Here is a 24,113-nt window from a genome sequence, read left to right as displayed (position 1 = left end):
TATAATTAATAATTTCAATTTAAATATTTTTTGATGCTCATAATTCATTGGAAGCATTTCTCTCTCTCTCTCTCTTTATAATAATAATAATTAAAATATAATATTAGAAATAATAAATAAAATCATCGTTAATAATAATTATTTCACCTTTTTTAATAAAAAGCCCTTATTTTTTTATTTTATTTTATTTTCTCTCTATTTCCGTCTTATTTATACCAAACACAGTTTATTGACTTCTCCGCCGAATGTTTTTTCAATTTTCATCTCACATCCACCTACACAGGTTCTTGCTCACTTCACCTTTTTTTTTTCTTTGTCAATCAATCTACATGTTACGATATATATAATGTTTTTTCTGCTTACTTTATCTGCCCAATTCATAGCCTGACAATGGGTATATTTTGGAATTAGAAATAAACATATACACGGGATCAAGTTTATCTTTTTTCCTCTGGGTGGGTTCTGAAATTTGTCTGCAGCTATTTTGTGTTTGACCAATTGGATAATCTTATTTGCTTTAAAGTTGCATTTTGGTTTTCCAGCTAATCTTACTGTGTCTTGTGCAATTAGGCTTTAATTTGAGAAACCCATCTGAGTCTCCTTTTAGTTATTGTTGCATTGAGCAATGAACAAGTATTTGGCATCTTAAATTTTTTCATTTTGCGGGGAGCCGTTGTACTGTGACTTTTTTTATTGATGATTTGGCATTTGCCTTTTCACAAGCTTGAGCAGGTAGTTGGACCATAGAGTTTGTTCGAGATGAGGCAGAGGCGTGAAACTGCTTCAGCTGCATCTAAAGGGTCAATCGGTGGAGAAGCAAGTGAAGAGTCCAGTCATGGCGGTGAAAGCCGAACCACTGTTCATATTGGAAATCCAAGGAGGTCTTCATTTGTGTGGCTGGCCTTGTTGCTGATCATCATTTATTGCTGTTCATCCATTTACCATTATCAGTTTCAGAGCATGCCCGTGCCTCTTACAGCAGATGAGGCTGGCAAGAGGGGATTTTCGGAGATCGAAGCATTCAAGCATGTCAAGGCCTTAACTGAGGTGGGGCCTCATCCAGTTGGTTCTGAAGCTCTGCATCTTGCTGTGCAGGTCAACTCTTCAACTTTGTTAATCTTTTCCTTCATTGTTGTTGTTCTTACTTCTTAGTTATCCTTGGTTCTTTGGATCACACGCATAAAGAGTAAGATGTTGTCTATTATACGATTTTTCTTAGGAAATAGATAAAAGGAAATATGGCAATCAATTAATTGTATAGGGATGCCAGTACGGTGGGGTGGGTGTGAGAAGTGATTTCCCTCTACCCGTCCCCATTTATGTTAGCAGCTATCCAATAGGGTAGCGAGAATCTATGAGACCCGGGAGTATATGTGAAATCAATGTTATATTAGCATCATAAATGTTGTTATGTGTTTTGTTCTCTAAAAAAAACGTGAATTCAGACTCTCTGGACTTTTCGGTGCTGTTTTTTGTGTTGTTTTTCTATTGTGTCTTCAAACTGTAGTGATAGGTATTGATTTTGATGTTTGAAAATACATTAAAAGGATTTTTAAAGTACTAACATCAGTATATTTTTAATGCTCAACCGAAGACAACACAAAAAACCTAATAGAGAATTTGGACTCTATTTAATAAAATGCAAATTCTGTAAATAAACATGTATCCATGGGCTGGGCGTTATAATACACACCACCCATTGTGTATCCATCCTCCTTCCTGTTTAAGGTAATGTTGATGTCACAGATGTGACTATCTCGACCATCCACCTTTGTTCCTTGCTGAGTCCGCTGCGCTATACTTACATTCTTTCAAACATGCTTACGTTCTGGATGTAAACATCCTTTATGTAATTTTAAGTTCATGATAGGTTATTACATGTGTGGTTTTTTATTATTCACTATACTTTAGAATGAGCAGCAGTTCAAACAACCTATACAACTGATTGTGGTAATTTATTAGCCTGTTTTCTGTTTATTATATGTTTACTTTGATAAGCTTCCTACTGCAGTACGTTTTGACAGCATGTCAAAGTATTAAGAAAACAGCTCTCTGGGAGGTAGATGTTGAAGTGGATATTTTTCATGCAAAGTCTGGTGCAAATGATCTAGCCAGTGGCTTGCTTTCAGGGAGAACACTTGTTTATTCAGATCTGAACTATGTCGTATTAAGAATCTTGCCGAAATATGTATCTGAAGCAAGAGAGGAATCTATTCTGGTCTCTTCTCATATTGATACTGTTTTTTCAACGTATGTTCTCTTCATCTATTTGCTTTCACACTTCTGTTTTAATCAATCATTGTTTTTGTCTTTTTTATTACTGGGATGCGCTTATCATTGTGGCCTGATATGCTATTATAAATGTGTCGTACAAGGGGGTTTGTGTGTGTGTAATTTTGTAAATCTATGGCCTATGAAGGACCACTAATATAGGACTCTACTTGGTGTGCTGCTGGAGAGGGTAGGGGGTTGATTTCATTGTGGGGAGCACTTGGCTTTTTTAAAATATCCTCGCATTAGTTCTTAATAAAAGGATATTAAGTTCTTTGTTCAGTAAGAGCAGGACAATAATTATACAGGAACCCCAATATTGGCTGGAGAAAAACACTATCTTATTCTAATTATTAATGAGATCCTTACAACTGTTATGAATTTTAAAATATTCCTGTTGATAATGCTCTTTTCATGCTTAATTAGTCAGCAATAAATAGCATGGATCATTACTAGAGGTGGTGCAGCACATTTAAAATTTTGGGTTTAATAGGCTTAGAAAGGTAGACTTTAAGCGTAAATAAATTTCATAAAATAAACTTGTAAGATGAGGTTTACATCTCCTTATATCTAATGTATCTAATGGGTGTGAGATTTTCAATACATCCTTTCACGCCGAGGATGGATCATCGAGTTTGAGAATAGAGGACGACCTAGTAGTGAGGGACAATATAGACTCAACAAACTGTTTTAGGATAAACTCTACCATCTTAGAAATGCTCAACTTAGCCTCATAAAACCAATTTGTTTGGTAAGATTTGCATCCACCTATATATATATATATATATTATAAATTGACCATATTTCTAGTTTATATAAGATCTCAACAAGAAGAAATGATTATTGAATGCTCTTTCTCGTACATGTAGGGAACCAGACTAGACTTATCAGTAAAAGAATCTGTGATGCTAATTTGTGAAATCAGTGTCAAGTTCTTATATAGAGAGCTAACAACAACTCAGCTGGCAGCCTGGGGTTGATATAGCTGATGCGTAACTGTATACTTTTTCTATGCATTAAAGGGAAATAATGATTTGGTGGGACTTGACACGCTGCATTAAGATTGCACAAGGTGCAGCTACTTTTAGTTTGATGTGATTATGATTTACATCTATAGGTCAATGGTAAAATACTATATTTGCGAAAACTTTCTTTTTTCTCCATGGAACAACAAAATGACATACTTTTTGTACACGACCATGGACTAATAAATTGAAATTTTAATATGGTTACATTTAAACATGGCCGATGATATGATATGGTATGGTTGGAGATTGGACCATTCTTATATGCTATAATATGAATGTTTTGGCATATTATTGTTGCTGTTTGTTATGTTGTCATTGCATTTATTTATTATTGTTGTTCTGGTCATTACATTGCAACGTACTAGTGTTTGTGGATGTGAGGCAGGGAGCTTGGTTCCCCTTAGCCAGTATCTCAGATTCCTATTATCTGAAGTAGAAGAGCTTTTTCCCTCTATATGGCCCCTCTTAATTGGTGTCAAATTAGTTAAGGTCCAAATTGGCTTTTGAATACAAGCTAGGGATCTAAAACAAAAAAGTGATCTCATCTTTGGTTTAAAAATTATATGAAACTGGTTATAGAGTAATGTTTTTCAATTCTTCCTTTGATATGCTGATTTTATTGTTTTATGCTAGTTAAAGTTAAGTGACTTTTCACATCTGTTCTACATCATATGTAGTTGAGTACTGTTTAATAAGAGTTTGTTTATTATTATTTGTCAAAATTAAACTTGCATATGTCCAAGCATGTGGTGCTGCAACAGAGGCCAAAATTTTAGTAGATTTGGCAACACGTGGTTGGATGGAACTGCAAAGAAGTTTATAACATTGATTGTGGATCAAAATTAAACTCATTGAGTGATAAAATTATGAAAGTAGGAGCATATTGGTCCTGGAAGGACATTTGAGAAGTGACATTTTTCTACTAGCTGGAGATTGTAAAGGTGACATCGATAAGAATTCTTCATCATATTGAGAAATATTTGCAATCAAACATTTTTAGTAAACATCAATTGTTAAAATTTTCCATTAGAATCTCTTTATGCTATTGCTTGGTGTTATGCTTCTGCAATTCCTAGCAAGCATGCAAAGTGACAACTTTAAAATTTTCTGTTTTCATTTGAATATTTGGAAATTTTAAATCAGTGAAGCGCACTCCATTTTCTGCTAAAAACATATCATTGATTTAACAGAGCAGGGGCCGGAGACTGCAGTTCATGTGTAGGTGTTATGCTGGAACTTGCTCGTGGGGTTTCTCAATGGGCTCATGGGTTGAAGAGAGCTGTTATATTCTTATTTAATACAGGTGAGGAGGAGGGTCTTAATGGTGCTCATAGCTTCATAACTCAGGTATGGAATTGTTTGCCATTTGTTAATGCATCCTTATATTAAGTATTTCTCTTGTTTCTCATCTGTTTTGAAAATATGGTTTTTAAATTTGCTGATTATAGGACTGATGTTTTGGGATTAGAAGAAATCTAAATTATAAAGATTTATTGGTTAAATCTATTGGAAAAAAAGATAATGGACTATATTTCAATTTTCATCTGCCTCATTTGTTTCGCCTGGAAAATGTGATGTTATTAATGATTATAATTTTCCCATTACTTATTTGAAAGATATGCTTAAAGTGAATGAAAAATATACTATTTTATTTTTTGTCATGTTAATAAGATTTACATTGCATTTTCATTCTTAATTTTTGTAAAACATATTAGGTAATTCAATTTTTTTTCGTGCATTATTTAAAGATATTTTTTTCCAAATTTTTAGTGAAAAACATTGGCATTTAGTATATTCTAATATCAATATCCTTTTAAAATAATTCCTAAAATTTATTTTCAAATGAAGCAAGCATCTCTATTTTGTAAGCTTAAAAAGTTTTGAAAGCATTTTAATACAAAACTTTAATTATTATGTTTATTTATCATTAATGCAAATTAAAATAAACAAGAAGTATAGTAGACTACAAAACTGTTTGCCATGTCTATGTTTATCCAATCACATGGTTCATTTGTCAGACTTTTTTTTTTTAAACTCATGTTAGGTCTTGGCATCTCAGTTATACTGATACCCCAAAGGATATCTATCATTTGTCATCACATGAAAATTTATTAAACAAAAGGAAAAACGAATAAACAAAAAGCATGGGGACCAAACCAAACTCATGTAAAACAGATTAAACAACTTCCAAAAAAGCCTGTACAATTCTGAATATGGGAAGAAACAACAAATAGAAAAAACTGCCAAGAAAACCTATACAAACTTGAACATAGGAAGAATAGTTTATTATGAAAAAAATCAAAGCTTATCGCAGGAGGCAAAACCCGAGTACCATTTAAAACCTTCTCTGATTTCTAGGCCTAAACCTGTCAACTTATCTGAATAGTGATTATCATAATGCACACTTTGACTTTCAAATTCTTTACATTAGAAGTGTGCAATTTTCTTACCAACAATATCAAAATTAGGAGTATGCTAAGAAAATAGCAAATCTAGAACTTCATTGCGTTTCTCTATGATGACATTTTTAAACTTCTATTAGGAATATCAGTTCCTGATGATGGGTTTGGGTTTATTGTGACTGGATTGCTAAGGTATTGTTATTTTGAATTTGCTCATACATGAAGAGAGCACCTACTATCGATTAAAAAGAATTAGGACTTGTATATTTAAGCTTAAAAAAAGTGATTCTATTATACAGCATTTTTGTAGAGTATTCCTCCCCAACTATTATTTTTAGCTTTTGAGATAAACACTTTTTTTAGGTTTCTGTTGTTTTTTGCTTACGGATCTGTTATAACTTTTTTAAGAGTAAATCAGGTTTCTTCTCCCAAGAGATGTGAACATTATAGATTGTTCTCCTTTCTTATGAAGAAATATGTAGTTTAGTCTTCTTTTAAGTTAATATTGTGAAAGTAATTACACTTATTTTTCCGACGAAATGTGAGTATTAACGTTATCCTCCGCTCTTATGTTGAAATATATAGTTTACTGCATTTAAAGTATGCTATAATATACCTAACTGTTATTTAGGTATTTTAAATTAACACCATAAAAGAATATTATTTAAAATATGCTAAAATATACCAAAAATATTTTTAATTTGCCAAACTAGCCTTTGGTCATTTGATGCCCTAATTTTGCTTTTCTTTGTAATGGATTGCAGGCAAAGTAAAACTGCTTCGAGAGTGACAAAACCTTTAATTTAACCAAATTTATTGTTAGTAGTCTATAAATGGCTAGAAATGACGTTTAATGGAGAAAAAACATTATTACTTAACACGTATTATATGAAACAAGTAGCTTAGTATCATATATTTTTAATAGAAAATATTTAGTTATAAATAATCTTTAATGAAAGTTATTAGATTGTTTGTAGAAAATATAGAAATCGTGAAAAAGAGTGGTGTGTTCTAATCTATTAAAAGAGAAAACTATATATTTTAAAATATGAAAACAGAAAAGTAATAGTTACATTTCGTAGTAGTAAATGTAACAAGATATTTAGTCATAAAATTAATTTTAATGAAAATTTAAAAACAGAATAAAGTTTAATATATTTGTAAAGGGAAGATTACAACAAAAGAGGGGAAGGTGGTGTTTGTTAGGCGATGGTAATAATTTGCTAGTAGTTTTTTAACGGAAGCTAACAATTTTATTGTGAAATTTAAAACAGAGTAAAATGTCATATATTGGAACTTGTCAGGTTAAGGGAGTTTACACTTTATGTTTTAGTCTAAAGAGGAGAGTGTAATTTACTCAATTTCTAAGTACATATTTTAATTGGAATGACACTTTAATATTGTTTAAGGTTTTAAGTTAGCAATTATATGCAATACCTGTGCTTTTATTTGGTGCATTGCATTAGGGTATGCCTCTTGTATTTTGGCTTTAGAATTGTATTTGGTGTAAAGCACATGGTCTGTTCATGAGGGTTTCTCTAAAATATACGCAGAGGAATCACACACCTTGCTTCATTGATGTTCTCTATTTTCTTTGTTGTTCTTATTTTCCCTTTTTGTTAAGTAGGATTCCTCATCCTCAAAATCCCTAATATTGTTTTCTCCATTATTTGGCTGTAGTTTCCGCTGTACTCTGTTCTCCATTGTGGATTTTGAACTTACTGCATGAAAGCATAGATGCTTGAAAAATCTTGTACTTTCTGCCTAGTGAGGCCTGAAATGCGCTATTTCCTCTTTTTCTTCACAATCTGTTAAGCATTAGAAGTTCTCTCAAGCTGTCATTAGTATCTAAAATACACTTGTTGTATAGAATCCTTATCACCAATAAACGAAATTTTTTATCAGCATCCTTGGAGCAAAACTGTTCGAATGGCTATTGATTTGGAGGCCATGGGCATTGGAGGGAAGTCTAGCATTTTCCAGGTGTGTTTATTGATAACTATTAAATTTTTATGAAATTGTAGTGTGCACTTCGTGAAAATGTTTCTCTGTTTCCAGTTTAAATTACCAAATTGCTACGTTGTTTTCATCTTGTTTTCTATTGGTATTAGAGCACTGAATTCTCGTGGTACAAATATAGTTATTAAAAGACAGCTATTTTGTTTTGAAGATTTAGTTGTTACGGGGCCTGTATGTTTGTTACAGGAATTACTTTTGTTTATGTTTCCTGCTGAGGATAACTATCTTCTAGAAATAGTTGTATCTTTTCTCTTTGTAAGTAACTTTTAAGAAATACTTTTTCTTAGTGGACATCTACTCTCTGTTTTTCTATTAATGCGTAAAAAAGTGAAAATAGGGTGACAATCTTATCATCAAAAGTGAATTACAGAAAATGAAATATATAACATTTTCTCAAATCAAACAGGCCCTTAGATTTGTTTGTTGGCAAAAATTGTCTTTGGTTATTGAAATAGATGGAATAAAGATCATATGTTAATGCTTTCATAGTTGTTGTCTCAGTTGGACCATAATGAATATAAAATCTTCCCTGTGTTGGGAATAAAAGCAATCTTCTACCTTCGTTGGTATGAACATTGTTTATCTCAGTCTCTTTTGATTATACCTGGTCCTAGTCATTGTAATCTTTTGCCTTTGTAAGTAAAACTATGCTATGAAGCCCGAATACGGACACAAATACAACACGGACATGGACACGGAGATACGGCTAAATTGAAAAAACATTGGACATGAGACACGACATATATATACATATTGGTTTCAAACTTTCAACTAACACATTGTCAACTAATACAAAAATAAATCTAACGTATCTATCTAATATTCAAAAAAGTGAAAAATAATGATGATATAAGATTTTTTCCTTATTTTTATAATCATAATAGAAACTTATGTGATAAGTTTACAAGTTTATGGGTTTTTTAGAAAATAATTGAATTTGCTGTTATTAACATTGTTTGGAGTCATGTCAAAATCATGTCAAAGACAATAAAATGTCTTTCAAATTGGACACTTTACTGACATGTGTGTCGTACGAGTATGTACGTACGTCGGTGTCCGACAGTGTCACGGGATACACCATTGATATGGCGTGTCTGGGCTTCATAGACTATGACTGAATGTTCCTAAATTCAATCTTCATTCCCCTCCCCCTAAATACATTTGAATTTCAAAACAATGTTTAGTTGGCATGAGTATTGGCTGTGCTTCAAGACCAAAGGGCTCTCATGTGAGGGACTGAGTTAGGAATAAAATTAATCTGCCCATTCACTTAACTGCGTACCTTTTAGGAGCATTGTTTAGTGGCACCTGTAAGTGCTTGATATCAAATAAACTTCTTCAACCATTTAAGGTTTAAAATAAAATTTGACAGTAGCAGAAGTTGCGCAGCTTAGATTATCTTTTATTCCCCAGGTCCTTGTTACTTCTGTTTAGATGCCTTATTTCATCAAAATAATTATTTCTACCTATCATTGCCTCATGTTTACTGTTTTGAAAATTAATACTTTTTCTATTAAAACAAATATATTCAAATTACAAAATTATTCATACAATGTGTTATTGGATATATAGTTGTTTTACAAAAACTTATACTTTCCTGTGCTGTCTTGTCCCAAATTTCCCAGATTCTTCATTGTTTGATGAGTCCGTTTTAACTGGAACTTTTAATGGTCTTGTTTTCCTTTTCTGTACGTCCATAGACTTGAGTTGTCAACAATTGCTCATTTTCACATGATTTTAATAACACAATCAAGTGAAAAATAATTTCCATTCTTCCATTGACAAGTCATCCATTTTTTGGTGGTTTGTCGTGTATTATGTTCGATATTGAACCTTAAAAAACTGTTATTCAATCTTGTCTAGAGACTTATAAAATAGAAATATTATCCAGTTATTTAGTATCTGAATCTTGTTCTTTCTGCAGTTTATTAGTTCTTGTAACAAGTTCATGTCTCTTTTTAATGGCTTTGCATTTAGTAGGCTGGACCTCATCCTTGGGCTATTGAGAATTATGCTTTAGTAGCAAAATACCCATCTGCTCAAGTTATGGCACAGGTTTGTTGGTTTCTTTAATTGTACGTTTGACCTTTACCGATTTTATATTGTTTTTTTTTTTTTTTGAATAATCACTCAAATCTTCCAATATTTGTCCTCCAGGATGTGTTTGCTTCTGGGGCTATAAAATCTGCAACTGATTTCCAAGTGTACAAAGAGGTTGCTGGCCTTTCTGGGCTTGATTTTGCATATGTAGATAACACTGCTGTATATCATACCAAGGTTTCCTTCTGTCCTTACTTTTTTATGAAATACTTGGACTGCTTTTTGTTCTACATTTTATTTCTAACATGAAAATTCATTGTGTTTTGTGGGAAGAATGAGACTTAACATATCAACTCTTCAAGTTAGAGCTAGAACACTAGTAATTTCTTAAAATTTAAGTTTGTGTTTAATTTAATCCTATAAAACCGACTTGTGACTTACGAGATGATGCTTGTTCCTCACTTGTGTATATACCGTATTTGTAGCTAATATGGTAATAACTGAAGTCCCACATCAACTAATGATAAGGACAAATGAGTGTATATGTAGGAAGCAACTCTCATCTCACATGTTTGTTTTGTAAGGATGAGTTAGATCCAATCCTAAATTCTGAAAATAATAATAGTTTTATAGCCTGCAATATATTGACTCTGCTGCAATATTGAATGACATCATGAGTGGTGGAAGTGCATGGATATCGTGGGGGAAATAAGGGGTTTATTGACCTATTTTCATATCCAATGACAAAAATGTTATGTTTTTCCTTGAGCAGAATGATAAATTAGAGCTTTTGAAGACTGGATCTCTTCAACATCTGGGGGAAAATATGCTTGCTTTCTTGCTTCATATTGGGGCGTCTTCTCATATTCCAGAAGGCAATTCAACTGAAGCAGAGGAGGATATAAGAAAGAACAGTGCCATATATTTTGACATTTTGGTAAGTTATTACTGGAAAAAAAATTTGGTATTTCTGATTTGCGAATCATATTCCAATTCTATGCTATAGTGTGTACAATCATGTACTATTTTCCATATAGCAGTGGTAGTAGCGTAGTATGCTACTGTCATACCATTGGCCCCTGATACATTGTAAATGTCGTATTTTTCCAGGGAATGTATATGGTTGTATACCGTCAAAAGTTCGCTAATATGCTCCATAATTCAGTGATATTGCAGTCACTTCTAATTTGGATTACATCCTTAATTATGGGTGGTATACCAGCTGCAGTTTCGTTGACTTTGTCGTTTTTGAGTGTTCTCCTCATGTGGGTGTTTGCCTTAAGTTTCTCCTTCCTTGTTGCATTTCTCCTTCCTTTCATATCTTCATCACCAGTACCATATGTTTCAAGCCCATTATTGGTGGTTGGATTATTTGGTGCACCAGCTTTTCTCGGAGCATTGATTGGTCAACATTTGGGTTTTCTTCTACTTCAAAAATATCTTCTGAATGCACACTCAAAGAGAAGGCAATTGCCCCCCATTATTAAAGCTGCTGTTGTCAAGATGGAGGCTGAAAGATGGCTCTTTAAAGCTGGATCATTTCAATGGCTTATACTTCTCATTTTGGGAAACTATTTTAAAATTGGCTCTTCTTACGTGGCTCTTGTTTGGTTAGTTTCTCCGGCATTTGCATGTAACTATCACTACCTTATATTTTCCTTTGTTAGAACAACATTTTTTTTCCATGCTACTAAATTTTGGTTGAATTATCCAGATGGCTTTTTCGAAGCAACATTAACCTCAGAAAGGTTACCAAAGCCACTCAAACTGATAACGCTAATTCTGGGGTTAGCCACACCAATTTTATTCTCTGCAGGCATATTTATTCGGCTTGCGGCCATACTCATAGGGGGTATGGTTCGATTTGATAGGTATATCCTTTTCCCCCTATTCGGTGTATGTGGACTGACCTGTAATGAGCTAAGTCTATTGCTTAGTGCTTTCATAATGATGCTTATTTTCATTTTTTGTTGTGGTGCGGGTGTTACTGCCTATTTTGGTTTTACATGTTTGTATTCTACAAAGGTCTACTGCAGGGTAAGAATAGAAACATAAAAGACAAATTATGGAAGCAGATAAACGGATCAAGAGGGATCTGAAAACGTTTTGGGGTATAGCCAGTGCTGAAATTAAACTTTAAAATGAAATTTCTATTTTTAGTCATCTTTTAATTATGTTGGAAGCCATTCTTATGCAAATTTACTACCATTTATTGTTATAAAATAAGGTTTGTTGATGAAGAAAATTGAATTGTAAAAAGGAAATAAGAAATCTTTCATGAAAATGAAGTTCAACAAGAATTGTTTGATTATTTATTGGTATCATTGATGTGTTAGGATAGGATTCATGATTGGAAGTGTTAATGGGCCCATTTAGCTGTGGCCCAATTACTTTCTGAAATACACTTAATTACTGATTTGCTATCAGATTGCCTCGTTCAGTCAGTTGCATTCACCCTCACTTGTCTATTGTTGCCAATGGCATTGTCTTTAGACTCACTACTACTATGAGCACCATTAATCTTTTTCACAGGTCAATTTTCACTTTTACAGTTAGCATCTAATTTACTTTTCTTTACCATGCAGGAATCCTGGTGGTACTCCTGAATGGCTGGGAGGTTTTGTGATTGCTGCTTTTATTGCTTCTCTTCTATCTTTGACCTTGGTGTACCTTCTTTCATATGTCCATCTTTCAGGTTTGTTTACTGTATGTTCATTTGCAAGCAATGCTTTAGTCTTAGTATTTATGATACTGGGGATGCTACTTACTTTTTAATAAATGGCTGCCAATTTTCAAAGAATTTCTTGTCACCTGACATCCTATTTTAACCTCATAAAATTTGACATGTATTTTTTCTTTTTTCCTTGGACTGTTTTTGTTTAAGTGGCAGTTATATGGAATATAAATTTAGTTAAAGGCACAAAATTACTCTTGGTTAGAGATTTGAAGAGCGTATTTTAGAAAAAGTCTCACAATTTAAGTATCTAGGTTCATCATATAAAATGAGAGAAATAGAGGGACATATGAACCACAAAATTCATGTGGGGTGAATGAAAAGAGCGTGTTTCGACTGTTTGGTTTTACAAAAAGGTATTAGTGTAGCATTCAAGTTTGCGATAGCAACAGCAAAATCTTATCCCGCTAGGTGCCGTCAATTACATAGATCACATGACACCACTCAACTCAATTAAAGATCACAGTTTCAAACATATTGTTAACCTTAAGATCCATATTGACCAAATCTTCTAATGTCCTTCCTGGCCTGATGAGAAAACGAAAGGGGACCATTCCAATATTCAATTTGGGAAAGGATATTGTCCAACATTTAAGAAAGATGAACAAGTAAGTGATAAGTTCTAGGGTTGATTGTGACATATTATCTTGATAAGATCAAAATTTGGGATCTTATAACTCAGAACTCTATAAATTTCTCACAAAGAGAAAACTTAATATTCTATTGCATTAAAAGTACATCCTTGTACAGACTAAATTATATTCCACTCTAGACAACCATAAAAAGGCCCACTAAATTCCACTTAACTATTACTAAGTAGTTTTTAATGTCCATTGGCAATTAATTCCTACTAGTGCTGCCTATAATTCCTACTATATGCATCATTAGTTCCCATCTTCTCTTATGGTTTTTGATCTTCCCATTCAGCCGCTTAATTAAAAAAACATAATAAATATTACCAAGGAAACTCAAAACGATATTTATTCCCTCTGGATTATATCATGGTCTCTCTCTCCATATGTCTAATTAATTTTGATATATCAACACTCCATGTCAAGTTGGTGCACATATGTCTAACGTAACCCACTTAGTTACAAGAAACTCAAAGTTGGTCTTACACAATCCTTTAGTAAGAATGTCAACTACTTGTGGAGAAGTAGGAACAAAAGGAATGCAAATTAGGCCGGTGGTGGCTTTCTCCTTTATGAAATGTCTATCAATTTGAACATATTTGGCTTGATCATGTTTATTCCTTCAAAAGCAAACATCAAGGATCAAAACTTTTAGGTATTTGATTCTATAATTCAAAGGTCTGGTCTTCACACATAATTGTTGTTTATTGAGGAATTGTTGACTCTATATATTTGAAATATAATTAAATGTCACATTTTGTAAAATATAAAGGATGATTTTTAGGTATTTTGAAACTAAATATTAAATGATGTTCTTTCTTGTATTGGTAATTTGATGTCCAGGTGCAAAAAAGGCTATCATCCTAGCTACCTTAATGTTATTTGCTTCATCACTTGCAATTGTAGTATCGGGTGTCGTTCCTCCATTTTCAGAAGACATTGCTAGGGCTGTGAATGTAAGTTTTTATTTGCATATATATTTTACAGTCTTTTTGGTCACTTAATAGTTAATAGTTAATAGTTAATTGAAGCACTTATTCTACCTCATATAATATGAATACACATAGAACTTCCCTCGTTTGAATTATGTTTGTCCACTAGTAGTGTAGTTTATATTGTTTTTTCTTTTTCTTTTTTTTATCAGCAAGAGAGAAAAATTATAAATGAATGAAGCACTTGGGGTGCTCCAACCCTATCCGTGAATCTGAAATATGTACAAAGGGAAATTAAAGCACAAAGCGTTCCATAAACTTATCATCTACCAAAACATATAACTTAAGACTCACATGCTTAAATTTTACAGGAAAAGTTTAATCCTCCAAGCACCAAACAACAAAACATAGTAAAAAAACAAATTATGTAGGAACCCCTGAAACCTATTAAGCCATTTAGAGATACAAGTTTCCAACTTAAAACACACATGGTCATTGGTGTATTGGCACAACAAATTTTGCTAGTTCCAACCCGAACTTCATGTGCTTCGGAAAACCTATCCCTCCTTCCCCTCCAATCTTTTAGTATCAACATGTAAAATGCCAAGTCATACCAATGTTATCATATTAACCTTCCTTTAAATGTCATCTCATTCCTTCTACTATGGTGGTTCTTCGATGGAAACAGAAAAATACTCCTACATTTAGCCTATACGTTTCCTATCCTAACTTAAAATGTTAATGCCTGGGGATTGGGTGACTTCTAAATTGACAAGTTTTTGCATCTTGATCCCTATTATATTGTTGCTTTTGATTGGAGATGTCTAAATTGATTCCTAAAGAGAGTGGTGAGGGTATAGAACTTGATGGGGATTTTTCTCTCACTACGGAGGAGGGTGTGTACTAATGCCAATAGTGATGTGCAACATAAATTTTATCAAACAGTTGATGATGTGCAACATAAATTTAACATACAATATATACAATTGTCAAGACTAGATTTCATTCCCTTCATTCTCATGCATTCACAAACATCTCAATTCCATATTCAAGTCAAAATCAACTCACAAGATTACTCAAATCCTATACCTAGTAACTTTGAGCCTATGATAACTCATTAAGTTCCAATTCCTTGAATCCTCAACAAGCAACCATGCATTAAGTTCAAGAATCTTAAATTACTAAGAAAACATGTTCTATCCCTAGGTACAAGCTCCATTAGGCATTCAATTTCATTTTTAGGTTCAAAAGACATTTTCCAACATCTCAAGACCAACAAACAAGCAATGGGTGATCAAGGCACAACAAGCATTAAGCATAAAAATTAAATACTAAACACACACACACACACACACATATATTAACAACACAAATTACACAAGAATTTAGTTCATTACATCTAATCTCAAAAAATAGGGTTAGCTCTCCATGGTGGAGAACCTAGAGTTTACAAATAGAAGAGATAGGGAAGAAATGGAAACCAAAGAGAAGATGCAAGCCCTTTTCCAAGATTCTTGACAACTGCTCCAAGCTCCAATTGTGCCTCCCATTCGCGTCTACATCTCCCATTTGTAGCCCATCTTCTTCTCTAAACCCGAAAAGGGGGAAAACCACCATGACTGGAGGAGAAGACCCAAGGAGGAGTGGGAGAGCTTCCCAACACCCCTAGCAACCTCCAAGAGGCTCTTCCAAGCACCTAAAAGTGATTTCTATCGTTCAAGTGAGGATTTCCTCTAACCCTCGCGAGAAGCATGGATAAATACCATATTTTTGACACATATGCGTTGTCACCGCTCGGCGCCAGCTCAATATCGCTCGACACTATTAGTTAAAATGTGGAACAACAGCTTATGTGAAGACACCGCCCGACGCAACTAGCTAAGGCCTGGCCACGACCCGACCTCTGCCTAACCTTCTGATGCTCTGCAGCTAACTTACTCTCTGACTTTGTAGCACTAGACGTGTCTCCTATGATGCTCGACGTTGGTATTTGCCTCAAAATCAATACTTTTTTGTCCAATCATGCTTCCTTGAAGTCTAGCTTGTTTTCCTCCACCATAGTTGCTTCCTATTCACTTATTTAACACACTTAAAAGAGAGATGAGTGACAAAACAAACATAAAACAACTAAAACATAAAAAATTCAAAAACCAGATAATCTTGAGGGTGGTGAAACAAGGTAAAAGTTAGGAAAAGTTGACTTTATTCACTAAAACACACCAAAACATGTAAAAATGAACATTATCAATACCACATAAACTATTTAATTTTATGGGTATTTCTAGCAATAAATTTAAATTTATGACATTATTAATTTAAATGAACTAATTTAACAATTTGTATTAGTCATGATGAGTTGGGTATTTATTTCTTCTGCATAAAACTGAAAGTAGTATAATTGTTAATTTGTGTTTAAAGAGAGAGAAGTGAGAGGACATGTTAATAAATCGGTGTATGAAGTACATAACGGAGCAAATATTTATATTGTCATAAGTACTATACAAGGATAACTAGAAATAATCACAAGAATATGATGTAATGTATTTGCAATATTACTATAATTACATATTTTTAACTCTCTTCCTCAAGTTGGAACATATAAACCATATTCACCAAGCTTGTCACATATAACAAAATTAAGGACTTAATAATGACTTAGTTGAAACAGCCATCCTTGGTCTTTTGAATTGACAAAGCTAGTGGTGATGTCTTGGGATAAATATTCCTCTCTAATTAAATGGATTTATATCTATATTTGGGGCATCATGCAAGGTGCTTGGTTATCACATGAGTGCATTTGTGTAACCTCCATAAATCTCTTTGAGCAACTCGTTGAGCCAGATAAGCTCTCAACTCGATACTCCATTTCATTAGGCCTAGCAACTATATTTGTTTCCTTGCTTTTCCTTGAAATCAGATTATTACCAATAAAGATTAAATGGTCACAGTACATTCCCATATCCTGCAGTCTAGATATAGCCTTTGTCTTTGTATAAAAAATCTTCTTAGACCTCCTTCAATATACTTCAAGTTGGGCACTACTGCACCTCTGAGATTTTCACATGGAGAACTAAGAAATTGAATTGTTACATTGAATGCAAAGGAGATGCCTGGACAAATGACAATCAAATAGTTCGGTTTCCTAACTGGTCTTTTGTACCTTTATGGGTGTAAAAATGACTCGCTTTTGGCATTAGGATTCATTGGATAGGAGAATCATCAGGTTTAGCACTCATCAATATTTTTGGATGCCCATCAAATATTTTATTTGGCAGCTCACAATACTGTTCTTGGATTGTGCCACCTCTATTCCAAGAAATGTCGTAGTCTGCAAGATATTTGATCTGAAAGTGGCAACAAAACCTATTGATTGCCTTGGCGATCATTACCTGTAAATATAATTATCATTGAACGTTGGTCTTTGTACTTACTATGGAGAATATTGATTCCTGATCTTTTTAAGTTGTTTAGTCAATATATCCACTTCATCTTATTGAATATCCTAAAGGCTTTATAGAATATATTCTGCGGGTTTAGAATCAACTAGTCATCTAATTGAGGATGTAATATTATGAGTTGTTTCCTATTCATAATGCTTTTTTTTTTTTTTCAGTCTAAATTTTCTTACCATAATAGGGATTGGACTTGTACTAGCGCTACTACTTTATTTGACCTTTCAGTAAAAGTCTGTATATTGCAACACATTATTACACACCATACGAATATAATGTCATTAATCCTATTATTTAATTTATTTGTCTTTCTCCCTCCCTATCACAACCATTTAATTTGACAATTACCTAGTAAAGCTAGCATAACAATTAAAAATTTGTCTTTATTTTCAGGTTGTACATGTTGTTGATGCCACAGGAAAACCCGATGAAGGACAAAATCCTAAATCATATTTATCTTTATTTTCTACTACACCTGGAAATTTGAACAAGGAAGTTGAACAGATTAACGAAGGTTTTGTATGTGGTAGAGACAAAACAGTTGATTTTGTGACTTTCTCGGTCAAATATGGTTGTTGGGCCTATAATGACACCAATAGTGGCTGGTCTGAGATGGATATTCCTACAATGCACGTCCTTAGTGATGCTAAAGGAAATGGAAGAATAACAGAAGTTTCAATTGATACAAAGGGTTCTATCCGTTGGGTTCTTGCAATCAACACAGAAGAAATAGAAGATTTTGAGCTTAAAGGTATCGAGTTGTGTTTCTAAATAATCATCAGTTTGAGCATGAGTTTCCAAAAATTGGCTGGCACCATGCTTGGTCAAATTCTTAATACTGTTTATTTATCAATCTATCATTATCTAAAGTATTGTTTATATTATGATATTTCATTATATAAAGTATTGTTTTTCTTACTCAACCTCAGATGCAAGGGATTCTGAAGAATTGATTTCAGTTGGCAAAAAGAATGGTGTGGATGGTTGGCATATTATTCAGTTTTCTGGAGGAAAAAAGGCACCCAAGTTGTTTGATCTGACTCTTCATTGGAGGTCAGGTTCAACTCATAACTCTGATACTCCTATTCTTAAGCTTAGAACTGATGTGGACAAATTAACACCAGTAACCGAACGAGTCCTTACGAAGCTTCCTCGTTGGTGTTCTTTGTTTGGAAAGTCTATATCTCCTTATACCTTTGCTTTCTTGAGAAATCTGTATGTTAATTTTTAGTTACTTGAAACTGTGACCTTTTATAGAATAAGTCTTAAAATCTTCATATGGTAGGAGTACTGATTCTATTTTTGACAATGATGTGTTTAACAAGTTTGTCAGTAACTAAATTTTATCCCACTGCACTGCACTACTTGCTCTGCCCATTTATTTTATGAAAAGTCTTAACAGTGCGCTCTAACATACTCTACTGTTAAGATTAATCTAATGTAGAATTTATTGAATAATGTGAGAGATCTTATTTTTATTTATTGAGTCTCACAATTTCGCTCAATAGCTAAGTATATATTTTGTTTTTCCAACGTGTTCTTCATATTTCTCTTATTCCTGGTAATTTTACTAACAGGAACCGGCCACAAAAGAAAAAACCAGGCCATGTTTCATTTGAGAATAATGTTTTGATTATGTTTTGAGAGGAATGATATAAATTTTGACACGATGCACAAGATTTATTAGTCAAGAAGAAATTCTTTTAATGTTGAAACTTAAAATGATAAAGAGAGAAAGCTGATAAATTTTGGTTATGAAACCAGTAAGAGGTCACTTATAATTGTGTTCCTTAGCCTGGTACCCAACAAGTTTGGAGTTTGAAGACTAACATATGTGAATGAAAATAACTAACCCGGGTTTTAATCATAATTATATCTAATCCTTCAATTTATCGATTAATTAGTTTTTAACTTTTGATTAAAAAAGCTAAGCCCTGGAGGTTAGGAAGGTTGCTGTTATTCCTCCTCTAAATAAATAATTTTGACAAAGTAAAACAAAGAGAAATGTGAACAAATATTTTCTAAATATAATCTTTTAAATATGCCTTCTGTTATAAATTGAAATTTATTAGAAACTATAAAAAATTTTGACTTTCACTTTTCATATAATGATTATATAATAAATTTTAATTAACAAAAAAAGTGTATTAAAGACTGAATTGTTATCTTTTATAAAAAAAAAGTGTACTATGAGCACATTTTGAATTAAAATAATAATAAAAATTAACGCATAAATTACCACTTCAATCAAATAAAGTATGCACGATTTTTCTTGAGTTTTAAGCTGCCAAAATTTATAACAATGAAGTCCAAATTTTGGTTTATATAGAATTTGTTATGATCCCATTCAAGTCGCTTCATAGTATCAAAGCTATTGTATGTTTTAGAGCTTTACTCAGTTATAATTTTATTTTTAAAAGACACTTCAAAAAATTAGAAAAAAAAAAGAATATTTAAACTGCGTTTTGAAAAAAAAAAATATACACACTTACCACTCAAAAGAATTGCAGAATAACGCACCAATTACACCAAATAAAGCAACATCAATTAACCCATCTAACAAAATAACACTCTTTGACTCAATTATCTGGATCTAGACATTGATGTATGATTCTTGGTGGTTTTTGTACTTGTGGTGACCTCTATTACCTGCAGAGTCATTGTCAATGAGTTTCACCCTACCACACAAGATTAGTCATTTTAACCGTCATAAGAATCCTATGGCTGTTCTTAAAAACAAGAGCTCCTGCCCCTTTCATCACGTGACTCATTCCACTCTACATGAGTCTTGAATGAGTATTAGAGTATCAGAATAAACCTCCGGTACTAAATCCTTACATCAATGAACACATTACTAATTAAATCAAATAGGATTTCTCTCATGGAATCTCCTATATTCTCACACAAGCATTTGACAACATATGTCTCTCTTGGAAAATAACTAATTCTTATAATTTTTATTCAATCCAACTTAAACACATTATGCAAACAATATGAGATTTTAGAAATAAAACTGCAGCTTGTGTGAAGTTCCAAAAATTTTGTGTTTACATTCAAATTAAAGATGATTGAATCAAGAACCAAATTCAAAAAGAACCAACTTAATTGAATAACTTTAGAGAAAGTTATGCACCAAGTAAGCAACAAAGATCAATGTTGTCAACAATCAAAACTACAAGGACCTTGCGATAAAAACTGCTCTCATTACAGACTTCCGATTCAAGATCCGACCGGTCAAAGTCAAGAAATATGTGTCTAGGATAAGCTGTTAAAATTTCAACTCGATCCAACAGTTAACAAAGTAGAAACCTTCATTTTACAAAAAGTGTGTAGTGTAGGAAAATGAGTAACGCCACACCATATGCTTCTTGGTTGTGAGATTTTGACTTGTCCCATTGCACAACTTGGTATCTTGCATTTTTATATTTTCAAACTCATTTCAAAGTGGTTTATAGATGATATCAAACTGAATAATTGCAACAATTAATATCTCTCATTCCAATTGCATTCTAAACTACCTAAAATTCTTTAACCCATAGATATGGAACTGGAAAATAGAACTAAATGAGGTAAAAGCTGAGACCTAGCAGAGGTTAAAGTGGAACTGAAGCTTTCAAACAAAAAATAAATGAAAGGGAACATGAGTTTAGAGTTTAAAGTTCTATTAGCTCTTCAGTAAGCTCAATGGAGGATCTTATTGTGCTCCAGAAGAACTTTTGTTTCAGACAAGGGAGAAAAGAGATAGATTGTTTTTGAAAAGTAGACAGAAATAAGAGTTTGTGACTGGAAAGGAAGTTATGAAGATCTCTATTGAGCTGACAGTGAACTCTCTAGTAAAGTCAGACGCAAAACCTTTTTAAATCAGAACAAGGGATTTTACATAGTTTGTTTTAACTTCTAAATAATATATAAATAATATAAGACTTATTAAGTGTTCCAAACTTAATTATATAATGTTCACTTAACTTGGAGCTATGGATGATTTGTTACACTTGTACATTGTTTTTCTTGGTACAAAACTTTAGAATACAAGAATATCTGAAATTCTTGCACAGATAATAAATAATGCACATACACTTTCTTTTTCAGCCACCATCCAGCGAAGTAAGAAATGCAAGGTGTTTCTACTTCCACGCAACATGTCTTGTTCCAATTTCAAATTACCTTAGTCAAAAACAAAACAAAAACGCAGTCATCCAGGAACACAAGTTTGGCCAGAAAGCCAACCACTCAATCTTGTTTTTCTTTTTCTTTTTTTACTTTTTTATTTAAAGCAACAAGTTTATCCTAATCACTTCAACAAAACTAATTTTGGACAAAAAGGATTACAGAATAAAAAGTGAAGTTTATCTAAAACTAAACCTTTGTATCTATCAGATGCAGGAAAAAAAAATCTGAAAGACATGGATGGAAATTGAAGAGAAATATTTAACTCTAATCTTTGTGAGTCTGGTTGTCAGAATCAGGTGGCCCCCACAAGCTTGGAAAGTCTTGCAAGCACAGCTTTGCTAAACCAAGTTGTTCTGAGTTCACTCACCCTCTCATGTTATGTGATGATTCAATCTCACAGAGAATCTAAGGATTCTTTGAGTGAGCAAGACAACCCTCCAAGAAATGCGGTCATTTCCTCTGGGAACTTCACTATCTCCTACTCCTATTAACACCTCAAAAATATCACCTTTCAACATTCATTTCAAGAAATCACCCACTTTTCCATCATCGGCTTCAACTTCTCCTCATGAATTCTCTTTCTCACAATCAGGTGCCTGCTTTGTCGCTCTTTTCCAAAACTCTGTTTCACTGCTGGATTATGTATGCTTGATTTTTTTTTTTTTTAAGGAATTCAGTAGATGGGTTTCTGTGTCAAACCCTAAATTTTATTATATCAAGTGGATTAATGGGTTTTTTTTTTTTTTTTTTAATTTTATTCAATTCTTGGAAGCTGGTGATGTCTGAGAATTTAGTCAACTTGTCTTAGGAAGACCGGCTATAGAATTTGTGGTGAAAATGAAGACAGGTGATCGGAGGAGGATTAAGCTAAATGATTTCCTGTGGGTAATCTGGGGAGACATGATTGTAAAAAGAAAATGCTTTTTTAAAATAATATTTAATGTAATTTTAAGCAAAAAGAAAACGGCAGTGCCATTCTTCAAAGTTATTTGCCCTTCATTTAGTTATACCTTGATCATCAATGAGGAGCATCTTATATAAGCATGGTTAAACTCTTATCCAGGTTCCCATTCTCAGTACTAAGGATTTTGATTTCACCTTATACAGAACAATACTTGTTTTGGTCTAGTAGTCAAAGAGTGATGAAACATTTCATATTCATCGGATCCAGTTTGTCTAAAGGGTGTATTCACTCTTGATTTAATGCTCTTCAAATCAAGGGTACATATATATTGTAGTTTTAGAGGAGATAGATCCTTGATACTTGTTATATTCTGTAGGAATATGTAGAGCAAGTCAAGTAGCAGATTTGTTCCCAACTGTGTCTCCTGAAATAATTGTGCGTGAGGCCAGGTTGGAGGACTGTTGGGAAGTTGCAGAGACTCACTGCAGCTCCTTCTTCCCTGAATATTCCTTCCCACTAGATTTTGTTCTCAGAATGGACAGATTGGTGGCCATGTTGGCAGGATTTACTTTACCAAACGGTTGCAAGAGAAGCTGTTTGGTTGCTGTTATTGGCAATTCACTCACTGAAACTTTCTTGTTTGGAAGTGATGATTTCAAGGTTGGTGGTTTTGATGGGAAATTCAGCCTCAACAAGGGATATGTGGCTGGTATATTAACAGTAGATACTGTTGCTGACTTTCTACCTAGGAAGGGGCCATTGCGCCAGAAAAGGTGAGTTCTTCATATTCTTGGCTCACAACACATTACATTGCTTCTGAATTCTGCTGATTATTGTAATTTCTGTTGTTTTAAAAATAATGGTAGGACTGGAATTGCATACATATCAAATGTGGCAGTCAGGGAAAAATTTAGGCGGAAGGGAATAGCAAAACTCTTGGTGGCAAAGGCAGAATCACAAGCCAGAAGTTGGAGCTGTCGTGCAATTGCATTACACTGTGATTTCAAAAATCCTGCTGCCACGAAGTTATACCAAGGTCAAGGTTTCAGGTCTATCAAGGTTCCAGAAGGAGCTAACTGGCCTCAGCCAAAGACCTCACCAGATATAAAGTTCAACTTCATGATGAAGCTTCTCAACAACTAAGTTGCTTCTAAATTAGACATGCGTAATAGGCAATATTTATGTTCTGAAACGTAATGTTTTTAAGAAAAAAAAAAATGCACATGGAGAAAACAGTCTGTTATTGAACTGTGTACATGAAAATACAAAAGAATTAGAGAAAAAAATCACTTGAGAACCTTTTAGATTGCTCCAGTAGCAGACATTTGTATATCACTTGGCATTCTTTTGCATCTCAATGCAGAATTGGAGTTAAAATTGTCCAACCCCACACTCATGTTAACTCCTTCCATCAAATTTTACATAAAAGACACGTTGCCAAGGTCTTTAGAGTTGTTTTATTGTTCATGGATTAAACTTTTATAATCAGAGGGACTGTCCGATCAATTTTTATTTTTTTTAATTTTGAT

At 33.2% G+C, this 24,113-nt stretch overlaps 2 protein-coding genes across 5 annotated transcripts; both read left to right on the top strand.

Annotated features, from left to right (window-relative positions):
• Positions 1–205: 205 nt before the first annotated feature.
• Positions 206–18,992, top strand: LOC114190998 (Zn-dependent exopeptidases superfamily protein). Of its 4 annotated transcripts, none has more exons than XM_028080109.2 (14): positions 206–283; positions 733–1,095; positions 2,012–2,250; positions 4,490–4,646; positions 7,607–7,684; positions 9,701–9,775; positions 9,878–9,997; positions 10,533–10,697; positions 10,871–11,393; positions 11,475–11,631; positions 12,346–12,455; positions 13,970–14,082; positions 17,904–18,261; positions 18,440–18,992. In XM_028080109.2, exons 2-14 carry the CDS (start codon positions 760–762, stop codon positions 18,739–18,741), a joined length of 2,733 nt encoding a protein of 910 aa, XP_027935910.2. In that variant the 5' UTR covers positions 206–283; positions 733–759; the 3' UTR covers positions 18,742–18,992. The 4 variants fall into 4 exon arrangements, with proteins under 4 accessions (XP_027935910.2, XP_027935912.2, XP_027935911.2 ...); XM_028080111.2 differs by lacking the exon at positions 206–283 and adding an exon at positions 325–455; XM_028080110.2 differs by lacking the exon at positions 206–283 and adding an exon at positions 340–455 and having other exon boundaries at positions 724–1,095.
• A 2,899-nt stretch (positions 18,993–21,891) lies between these two features.
• Positions 21,892–24,106, top strand: LOC114190656 (GCN5-related N-acetyltransferase 4, chloroplastic-like). Its single transcript, XM_028079621.2, has 3 exons — positions 21,892–22,272; positions 22,961–23,357; positions 23,451–24,106. The coding sequence occupies exons 1-3, from the start codon at positions 22,125–22,127 to the stop codon at positions 23,725–23,727; spliced, it is 822 nt and encodes a 273-aa protein (XP_027935422.1). The 5' UTR covers positions 21,892–22,124; the 3' UTR covers positions 23,728–24,106.
• The last annotated feature ends 7 nt before the right edge of the window (positions 24,107–24,113 follow it).

Source organism: Vigna unguiculata, chromosome 7 (assembly GCF_037176805.1).
Source record: "Vigna unguiculata cultivar grain cowpea cultivar isolate G323 ecotype 2 chromosome 7, ASM3717680v1, whole genome shotgun sequence".
Taxonomy (NCBI): Eukaryota; Viridiplantae; Streptophyta; class Magnoliopsida; order Fabales; family Fabaceae; genus Vigna; species Vigna unguiculata.
The sequence above is the reverse complement of the archived record's forward strand: the minus strand, read 5'-3'. Positions and strand labels throughout refer to the sequence as shown.